At 49.5% G+C, this 10,946-nt stretch overlaps 1 protein-coding gene and 1 pseudogene across 1 annotated transcript in view; one reads left to right on the forward strand and one right to left on the reverse strand.

Moving 5' to 3' along the window:
• Positions 1–204: 204 nt before the first annotated feature.
• On the reverse strand, positions 205–4,476 carry LOC131589822 (serine/threonine-protein kinase pim-1-like; annotated as a pseudogene).
• A 5,290-nt stretch (positions 4,477–9,766) lies between these two features.
• The window catches only part of ENOSF1 (enolase superfamily member 1), a 2,238-nt gene continuing 1,058 nt past the window's right edge, over positions 9,767–10,946 (forward strand). Inside the window, 1 exon segment of the mRNA XM_058859598.1 lies at positions 9,767–10,946. This exon segment is cut by the window's right edge and continues 1,058 nt beyond it. Within this exon segment, the coding sequence (XP_058715581.1) occupies positions 9,767–10,946 (1,180 nt within the window).

A 10,946-nucleotide genomic window follows, 5' to 3' on the forward strand; every position in this document is an offset into this window, starting at 1 on the left:
TGTCCAGGGTCCCAGCCATCAGTGGAGCAGACAAGCAAAACCAGGGGGAATGGTGGCCACCAGTGCTTTCCACACCAGGTGTCCAGCTCAGCTCCAGCCCAAGAGCTGTGTGTTCCCTTCTGATGAGCCCTGCTCAGAGCTACAGGCAGGACAAAAACAGCCTGGTTTGCTTTGCCCCTGATTGCCAAGAAATGTGTGGAGCTGTTACCTGCCAGGCCCCTGGATCCAACTGTGCATGTGGATCTCTCCCGTCTCCTAGGGCAGATGAACACCCTGCATCCAAGGATGGCGGAAAAGGTCTTCTAAGGATGGCCTGTCCAAGGGTTGCATGGACAAACACCTCTTAATAATATCTTGGCATTCTGAAGAGAGAAACCAGGAATCAGCAGTCAGTTGGAGAAGTTGCCGCCCCCTTGCAATGCCCAGGCCATGCTGGGTGTGCCCAGAGCTGGGCCTAAACCTCCCCATGGATTCACTGTTTGCAGGAGAGCAGGACATGTGCCACCTCCTCAGCAGCTGCCAGAGCAGGATGCTCATGAGCCCGCTGCTGTCTCCCAAGCCCGGTGTTCCTCCTGTGTCCAGAGATGAGGATTCACCTTGGGAGAGCCGTCGTGGGAACAAGATCCGTCCCCAGATCATCTGCTGGCCCCTCATGAATGGGTGCTTCCCGATGACCAGCTGGTATAGCAGGAGGCCCAGGGACCAGATTGTTGCTGCCTGGCCATGGTAGCGTTGCTGGTGGATCCACTCAGGTGGGCTGTAGGACAGGGTTCCTGTGGAACACAGATGGAGCTCATCAGGGAGATGCTGCTGCTCCCAGAGCCTCGCCCCAGCATCCCTGGGCATGTGGGGGCTGCCCCAGCGGCACACGGGGTGACCCACTGCCCTCTCGCCAGCACCTGGGACTTGGCTACAAACCCAGGGCTGGAAAAGAAGCTACTGCTGCTGGAAGAGGGCAGCAGAAGCACTGGGGAGGCCCAACCATGATAAGCAAATAAAAACCCACCCCATGGTAGAGAAAAACACACTCTCCTCCCTGCCTGCATGGCCTCCAAAAAATTGTTAATAAGCCAAGGCAAACGTGGGGAGCAGAGGAGTTCAAGCCCTTCCTTGCTGACGCACCAAACACTCTGGGGCATGGGGTCAGACCCCTGCCCTCTGCTACCCCCATGGGGGTTTTTGTCAGGCTGGCTGTCCCAGCCCCAGACCAGGGCACAGTGGGTGCTGAAGGCTGTTGGCAGGGCTGGGAGCTGGCCCCCCTCACACCCCCATTCAAATCAATTTGGCTCAAGCATTAATCCCATCCTGGCAGCAACACGGGGAATCCCCGGTGCCACACCCAGGCTGGGCCATGAGATGGCCAGGAGCATCCCCTGCCAGGGCTCACCTGCAAACTGGGTGTAGGCTGTGTCTTGCAGGAAGGCGCCACAGCCAAAGTCGATCAATTTCAGCTGCCCTGTGGCCAGGTCGAGCAGGATGTTCTCTGGTTTTATGTCCCTGTGCAGGACCCCGCAGCTGGTGCAGTGCTGCACGGCCTCCAGCAGCTGCCTAAACAGCCCCCGCGCCTCCTCCTCCGGCAGGAACCTCCGCTCTGCCAGCAAATGCGAGAGGTCTTGGCACCGCTCTGGACGCTCCAACACTAACACGAAGCTGTCGGGGAGCTCAAGCCACTCCAGCAGCTGAATGACTGCAGCACAGCCAGAGGACACCCTGTCCAGCAGCACGATCTCCAGGGGAGCACGGGTGCCGTCGGGCTGCGGGAGGAGCACGGTGCTGTCAGTGGGGCTGAGGCCGTGCCAGGGCTCTGGGAGCCCTCAGCCAGCCCGGGATGCTCTGCACACCTCGCTCACCCCACACCCGCTCTCCCCGCAGGGCTCTCGGCGGCTCCCACCCTGCCGGGCCCCGGCTCATCCCTGCCCGGCACGCCCCGGCTTCTGCCGCTGGCCCCGCTCACTCACCAGCTCGCCCCAGAGCCGGACGCGATCCCGCAGCACACATTTGATGGCCACCTGTGAGCAAGAAGCAGCAGAGGGTTGAGCTCGCTGCCCGCCCCGCCGCACCCCCGCCATCTCCTCCGCCCCCTCCTCCTCCTCCTCCTCCTCCTCCTCCTCCTCTGCCCACCGCTCACCGGGGCACCGTCCAAGAGTCGTGTGGCCGCGAAGACGCTGCCGAAGCCGCCGCGCCCCAGCAGCGGGCCCAGCTTGTAGCGCTGCTGCAGGGCCTCCTGCGCCTTCCCTGGCGGCGAGTCGCGGCCATCAGCGCTCGGCCCGGGGCCAGGAACGGCCCCCGAGCGCTCCCCGACCTCCCCGGGCCGGGCATCCGCAGGCGTTCCCTCATTGGAACGCGGCAGCGGCGGCTCGGGGCCAGCGGCCGCGCTGCTGAGCGGCGGAGCTCGGGCCGGGGAAGCCGCAGCGGAGGCGGCGGCAGCGGCCGCTCCGCCTGTGTCCTCCGCGGGCCCCGGGAGGAGCCGGGGCCGGGGGCAGGGCCGGGGCCGGGGCCGGGGTCGGGGCCGGGGCCGGGGCCGGGGCCGGGGCCGGGGCCAGGGCCGGGGTCGGGACCGGAGCCTGCGTCGGGGCCGGGGCCGGGATCGGGCCAGGCGGAGCCAAAGGGCAGCGATTCCGCCCCAGCCCCAGGCAATGATGCCCGCCCAGCAGCGCCAGCGCCAGCACAGCCAGAGCCGGGCGGAGGCGAGACCACGGCGGGACGGCCGCGGACGGGGCCGGGGACGGGGCCGGGGCCTGGGCAGCCCCGCAAGGGCCCGTGGGCGGGGCCGGGGGCGGGCTGGGGGCATGGCCCGGGCGGGCACAGGGAGAGGGAACCTGGAAGAGGAGGGGACGAAGGAAAAGGGAGACCCGGAGGGAATGTGGGACAGTGGGAAAGGGAGAGGAGAAACAGAAAAGTGATAAATTTGATGCTTTCGCTGCTGCTGCTGCTGCTGCTGCCGCCGCTGCTGCCGCTGCCGCTGCTGCTGCCGCTGCCGCTGCTGCTGCCGCTGCAACTGAAGCACCGGGACCGTTTGTCCCCGTGTCCGTTTGTCCGTTGCCCGCTCGGCCCCGCCCCGAGCTCCGCGCTCCCCAGGCAGCCCCTGAGCCTGGCCAAACACGGGAACTTTGCCCTGTTGAGCCAAGAGCCAGAGTCTTGACTCCTGCACAGGGGCACAGGAATGCCCTTGGTTGCTGCTGTGCCTCGTCCCTGCTGAGGGTCAGACACCATCTGAGCACATTCCCTGAATGCAGAATTTGTACCTGAACCAAGCACTGCACTTGTGTCTCCAGCATTGCTTTCCAATTAAACAGGGGAAGGCAAACTGCGTATAGCTCATGGTATTTTACAGTGTCTAAAACTTGCCAAGTCTCAGATCTTAGAGGTGAGATCCATTTGGAATGAATGGGATGGAGAAAGTGCAAGATGGAAAAGAGAAACATAAAAATAGAGAAAAACATATTGGTTGTTTCTTTTGAGTTTATTTTCATTTCATAAAGAAGTGGTTTCAATTTTCCCAGAATCTTCTCCACAGTCCTTTCTGTTCTTTCCAAAAACCTGTCCTGGAGAAGAAGGCACAGCTCCTGTCACAAGATGTGCCCCCAGCTGCAGCTTCTCTTGGCTTCCCACACAGTGACTGCAGCACAACTCTTGCAGCAAAGCAGGACAAATATTTGAAGAACTTGACAACTTGTTCTTTCTTTTCCTTCTGGACAGTGGAGTTGTGCCATTGGTAAGGTTTTCACTGTTCCTCTTCTAGCCAAAGAAAACATGATGAGGTACCAGGAATTGTTGGGGAATACATGCCTGGCTGAATGTGGAGAAAGAATCTCCAGAGCCTGCAGCCAGCAGTGGAGAGCTAATCATTCCAATAGCCCCATGGACATCTTGAAAGTGATCTGGAACATGAAGATGGGCTGACAGAGGGGGTTTCTTTCTGTGTTTAGTTTAGATGATTCTACATCTCTTGCAGTGGTAGAAATCAAGAGCACAATCAGTTGATGAGAAGCATCAGAACATGATAAGCTGGACCTCTCAGTGGATGACAGAAAGACTGTGAAAAGGAGAAATGCAGGGAATGACTTGGTAAACTTTGTATATAAGAAGGCACATTTTTTCCTAATAATTCCCAATTCATTCCCTTTGCTTCTATCCTTTTAAAAAGGCCAATTGCATCTCAGATTCCCCATGAAATGAGAACCCTGAGCTTGTGGGACTGCCTGAAAGGTGCCCTGTTCCTTTTTCTTCTGCTGCTCAGAAGAAACAATGAATCGAGTTGGGAAGTTCTGGTATTTCTTTCTCCTGCTGGATTTCTTCATTTTTTTTGCCACTGCAGAGGCAATTTCTGTGATGGCCTCTGTCAGTTGATTCTATTTCAGCAGCAGCAGCAGCAACAGGGCTGTGTTTGAGCACTGCAAATGTGACCTGTGTGGCTTTAATTCTCCTTGATTTTGTGCTCAGGGAGTTGGGAGCATTTTGATCTCTACTGATCATGATGCCTGAAACAAAAATCCTGAGTTCCCTGTAACAAAAGCACAGTGGGTAGCACTGATTGAAAGAGGCAATTGCAGTTGTATTACTAAAATTCAAGTGGCAAGCAGAAGAGGGGCAAGAGCAGCTTGGATCTACAACTGCCAAGGCAAATGTAGATTAAATAATTTTGTGGGACTTTTCTGGAATTTTGTGGGATTTGAGAAAATTTAAATAATTTTGTGGGATTTTTGTGGAACTTTGTGGGATTTTTGTGGATTTAGTGAAATTTGCAGAGATTGTGTGGGATATTTCTGGAATTGGGTGGGGTTTTGAGAAGATTTAGGCAATTTTGAGGGATTTTTCGTGATTTTTTTGGGATATTGAGAGAATATTGTTGGATGCTTCTGGAATTTTTTTTTTAATGTTGTGGAAATTGCAACAGATTATGTGGGATATTTCTGGAATTTGGAAGGTTTTTGAGAAAATTTAAATAATTTTGTGGGATTTTTCTGGAATTTGGTGGGAATTTTCTGGAACTTGGTGGGATTTTTTTGAATTTTGTGTAATTTTGCTGGAATTCTGTGGGGTTTTGATGAAATTTAAATAATTTTGTGGGATTTTTCTTGAATTTTGAGGTATTTTTCTGCAATTTTGTGGGATTATTTTTAGAATGTTGTGAAATGTTTTGAAATTTTGTGGGATTTTGAGGAGACAATGAATTTTGAAAATTTTTTCTTAGATTTTGAGAAATTTTGTGGAGATTTTGTGGGGTGTTTCTGGAATTTGGTGGGGTTTGGAGACAATTTTGGGGAATTTTGTGGGATTTTGAGAAAATTTAAAGAATTTTGTGGGACTATTGTGGAATTCTGTAGGGTTTTGGGAAGATTGAGGGAATTTTGTGGGATGTTTCTGGAATTTTCTGGGATATTTTTGGAATGTTGTAGAATTTTCTGGAATTTTGTGGCATTTTGAGGAGACTTGAAGAATTTTGAGTGATTTTTCTAGATTTTGTGTAAATTTGTAATTATTTTCTTGGATGTTTCTGGAACTTGGTTAGATGTTTCTGAAATATTTGTGGATTTTTGTGGGATTTTTCTGGAATTTTGTAGGATTTTGTAGGATTTTGAGAAGACTTGAGTAATTTTGAAAGTTTTTTCTTAGATTGTGTGGAAATTTGTGAAGATTTTTTGGGATTTTTGAGGAATTTTGTGGGATATTGAGGAGACTTGAAGATTTTTGAAGCATTTTTCTTAAATTGTGTGAAAATTTGTAAAGATTTTGTGGGATGTTTTTGGAATTTGGTAGGGTTTTGAGAAGTTTTAATGCATTTTGTGAGACGTTTGTGAAATTTTGTGGGATTTTTCTGGAATTTTAAGGGATATTGAGGAGACCTGAAAAATTTTAAGGGGTTTTTCCTAGATTTTGTAGTAATTTTTAATGATTTTGTGGGATGTTTCTGGAATTTGGTAGGGTTTTGAGAAGTTTTAATGCATTTTGTGGGATGTTTGTGGAATTTTTGTGGGATTTTTCTGGAATTTTCTTGGATATGGCGGACACTTAATGAATATTGAGGGATTTTTCTTAGATTTTGTAGAAATCTGTGGAGATTTTGTGGGATGTTTCTGGAATTTGGTAAGGTTTTGAGAAGATTTAGGGAATTTTATGGTATGTTTGTGGGAATTTTATGGGATTTTTATGGAATCATGTGGAATGTTTCCTGAATTTTGTGGGATTTTGCGGAAATTTTCTTGGACATGTCTAGAATTTTGTAAGATTGTTCTGGAATTCTGTGGCATTTTGAGAAAATTTAAATAATTTTGTGGCATTTTTCTGGTATTTTGTAGCATTTTTTTGGAATGTTGTGGAATTTTCTGAGATTTTGTGGGATTTTGAGAAGACTTGAGTAGTTTTGAAAGATTTTTCTTGGATTGTGTGGAAACGTGGAGATTTTGTGGGATGTTTCTTGAATTTGGTGGGGGTTTGAGAAGATTTAGGGAATTTTGAGGGATTTTTTCGCAATTTCATGATGCTTTTCTGGAATTTTGTGGGATTTTGAGAAAATGTAAAAAATTTTGAGGGATGTTTCTGGAATTGTGTGCGATTTTTTTTGAATGTTGTGGAATTTTCTGTAATTTGGTGAGATTTTGAAGAGACTTGAAGAATTTTGAGGAGTTTTTCTTCGATTGTGTGAAAATTTGTGGAGATTTTGTGGGATGTTTCTGGAATTTGGTAGGGTTTTGAGAAGATTTTTCTAGAGTTTTGCCGGATTTTTTTTTAAATCTGTGGGATTTTTCTGGAATTTTCAGGGATTTTGAGTAAATTTTCCTGGGCATTTAAAGAATTCTGTGAAATTTTTCTGGAATTCTGTGGCATTTTGAGAAAATTTAAATAATTTTGTGGCATTTTTCTGGAGTTTTGTAGGATTTTTTTGGAATGTTGTGGAATTTTCTGAGATTTTGTGGGATTTTGAGAAGACTTGAGTAATTTTGTAAGATTTTTCTTAGATTGTGTGGAAACTTTTGGAGATTTTGTGGGATGTTTCTGGAATTTGGTAGGGTTTTTAGAAGATTGTCCTGGGTTGATTATGATGTTAAAGTGTATCCCCATTCTTCCACCCAACCCAGACACCGGTTTTGTATTCTTAAAATTTCATCTAAGAGTAAAAGTGAGTGGAAAAGAAGCACCGAGTCTGTTATCAGAGACTGTACTTGCTCCCCCCCCCGCATCGGGAGTTTTGACTACAGCACAGACAGACAACAAGAGACCGATCACCTTGGCTTTCCAGCCAGCCGGATCAGAGAGGTCTTCCTGGACTGTTTTCTTTCCCTTTTTCTGAAACGAATCGAACCTGCTCTGAACTGGGGACTCGGGGGAGCACCGGGAGCTTGCACCCGTGGACTACCGGGAGCCCAGCCTGGGCAGCGGCATTGTCCAGCCCGAGCAGATGGCGGCCCGGCTCCCGCCTCGGTTTCTGCCCGGCTGGCTCGATCAGCCTGGCTGCCGTCCGCCTGCAGGCTTCAGCGGGGCCGGCCGGGGCCGAGCGGGAAGGAAGCCGCCGTCGGAGCGAAAGCCTCCGAGAGAGAGCCAGCGAGAAAGCTTCCTCGTAAAGGGAAGGGGCCGAGCCTCAAGCCGCTGGTGGCCCCGTCGGCCCGCTCCTCAGCCCCCGCAGGCGTTGTCGCCGTGCCGAGCGGCCGGCCGCTTGGGGAGCCGCCTGGGGCGTGGGCGGGGAGGGGCCGATGGCGGCGGCCCCAACCATCGCCCAGCAGGGGGCGGGGAAAAGCCCGGAAGGCGGCGCCGCGGGAGCCGGCGGGGGAGGGCGGTTCCGTGCCGGGCCCGCACGTCTCGGCAGCGAGCCCCCGCAGGCGGGCCCGGGGCCAAAGACCTCCGCGGACCGCCGAAGAGCCGGCCTGTGCAAGCGGCCGCCCGCTCGCCGCCTCTACCGGCGACTCGAGTCGAGTCACTATGACTCTTAACAGAGGTAAGTATGCATTACTAACTGGGCTTAGCCGCGGAAATCAGACCTCCTCGTGGTCCCGCTGGATACCCGCAAGGGTAACTAGCTGATTTCTGCCCCAGTGTGAGTGAGGTTGTGTTTTTCACTGCCTCCCTGCCTTTGGACTCGCCACCCAAAGTGCAGTTTCACGATTTTGCGTCGAAAAATTATCGGCAGAAGCTCCTTAAAAGCTCCCTGCCTGAAACCGAGCCCGCCGGTAAAGTTGGGCAAAGCTGACAGCGCTTGAGGGGGTGCTGTTAGTCAATATTCCCTCAATTGGACTTACTTTTAATTTGAAACGGCACCACGGTAAAGGCTTTAAAGCTACTCCGTGTGTCCACGGCGACTCAAACTAATTTTAATGACTGGGATATAAAATCGCCACAAAAACCAAATTTTAAACCCTCAGAATTGGGAAGGGAGGTTTGGAAAAGTTTAAAACTGGAGTTCTACAACTCGATGCATTGTGCCGAAGAATGTAATGGCCATTGTGTGGGGCGGGAGGGGTTGGAGGAATACCCTGATGTGTACTGTGATGATACAATGACTTGCTTATCTCTAGATGATAACGGGATTGATAAGAGCCAGGAAAGGATTACCACACCCCCACCCACCCAGGAAGAAGCAGCCGTTTTATCAGAGCCAGAGGAAAGCACTATTCAACCACCAAACAATGGGGAATCAGAAGACTGCCCTGTCATATCAGTTCCAGATAAGAATCCACCCTGCCCGCGCTGTGGTATTAAAGTGAATCAAATGCTTGAATTAACTGAACATTTACTCAGAGCACATGGAATTAGAGAATGCAAATTTAAATGCACCAAATGTGATTTGGAAAATACAAATTTTCACAGCATTGCCTGCCACTATCCAAAATGCAAAGGTAAAATAAAAGAACCATCCCCAGGAAAATGGCCCTGCAATGTATGCCAGATGAGTTTTCAAACTAAAATTGGACTGGGACAACATAAAAGAATTGCACATCCAGCAGTCAGACACCAGGAGAGGCTAGAAGCCATGAGACCAAAAGAAACATCAGCAAGAGGAGCCCACAAGAAATGCTGGAGTGTAGAGGAGGAAAATCTACTGATCCAACTAATAAAACAATATGAGGGTAATAAAAACATTAATAAACTGATTGCTGAACACATCCCATCCAAAACTTCAAAACAAATCCGTGACAAGAGACGCTGTCTGATGTTAAAACAACAAGCCTCAATTGGATTACAAACTAACAGAAAAACAGAAGAGCAGCCACAGGAAAAAATTCAAAAGCCATCAAAGCGTAAAGAAACCACAATAAATCAGTTGAAAAAGCACTAGGAAGAGATTATCCCATCAAAGATCAGTGATGGCGCCTTCATTGTGTACCAGGAAGCCTTCCAAGAAATTCTCAAAAAGAAAAATAAGAATCCAGCCCACACCATTAGTGAAATAACCAAAGACTGCATGAAGGTATTTAAAGGGATGCACAGCCGGGAAAAGAACACCAGAAAACCAAAACAGGGTCACTTGCAGCCTAAGAAGAGACAAGCAGCAAAATGGACGAGCAGGAGAGCTATTAAAAAGGGACAGTATCTAAGATTCCAAAAACTATTTTACACAGATAGAGGGAAACTGGCCCACATCATCCTTGATGATGTGGAGGGGTTAAAGTGCCAAATTCCAGCTGACGAGATCAGCTCAGTATTCTGTGAAAGATGGGAAATACCCAGCAATTTCAAAGGCTTTGGAGATTTTGAAGCAGAGGGAACAACTGACAACACTAAGTTCCTGCCACTGATAACTGCCAAGGAGATTGAGAAGAACATCAAAGAGATGGCCAAAACATCGGCTCCAGGCCCAGATGACATCACCCTGGGGGATCTGTGCAAAGCAGATCCAAAATTCTCATTACTGACAGAGATTTTTAATCTCTGGCTAATATCCGGAACAGTTTCTGACCAAGTGAAGAACTGCCGCACGCTCCTGCTTCCAAAATCGGACTGGCCAGACCGTCTGAAGGACATCAACAACTGGAGGCCTATCACCGTCGGCTCAACGGTGTTGAGTCTGTTCTCCAGAGTCCTGACAGCGCGTCTGAGCAAGGCTTGCCCCATCAATCCTCGTCAAAAAGGATTCACAAGGGCACCGGGATGTTCCGAGAATCTCCAGCTCCTGCAACTGTTGCTGAAGACCGCAAAGAGGGAGCACAACGAGATTGCAGTTGTTTTTGTGGACATTGCCAAAGCCTTTAATACAGTGAGTCACCAGCATATTATAGAGGGCCTAAGGCAGAGGAAAGTGGACGAGCACATCATTAATCTCATCCAAAGCATGTATGTGAACACCTCTACATGCATTAAGACCCAGGATGAGACATCAGCTCCCATTAATATACTAAAGGGAGTCAAACAGGGGGACCCTATGTCCCCACTGCTCTTTAACCTCACGCTGGACCCTCTACTGTGTAAATTAGAAAAGGAAGGGCAGGGATATAAATGTGAGGGTGCCAACATAACAGCTATGGCTTTTGCGGATGATTTAGTGTTACAGAGCAACTCCTGGGAGGGGATGATGCATAACATCAAGATCCTTGAGACATTTTGTGACATCACCGGTCTCAAGACACAGGGGGAGAAATGCCACAGCTTTTACATCAAGCCAACTAAGGACTCTTATAACATCAATGATTGCCCCCCATGGACTGTGAATAACACACCCCTCAATATGATACCCCCAGGAGAATCAGAGAAATACCTTGGGCTACAAGTGGACCCCTGGGTTGGCATTGCCCAGGCTGAACTGCTAGCAAAAATCAACACCTGGCTGCAAAGGATAGGAAGAACACACCTAAAACCACTGCAAAAAATAGATCTGTTAAAAGTTTACACCATGCCCAGATTATATTACATCACTGACCACACAGACACACCATTTGTGCTCCTCAAATCCATTGATCAAGCTGTACGGACAAAGGTAAAAGAGTGGCTTCATTTACCAGCTTGCGATTGTGATG

The sequence above is a fragment of the Poecile atricapillus genome, chromosome 30 (assembly GCF_030490865.1).
Source record: "Poecile atricapillus isolate bPoeAtr1 chromosome 30, bPoeAtr1.hap1, whole genome shotgun sequence".
Classification (NCBI taxonomy): Eukaryota; Metazoa; Chordata; class Aves; order Passeriformes; family Paridae; genus Poecile; species Poecile atricapillus.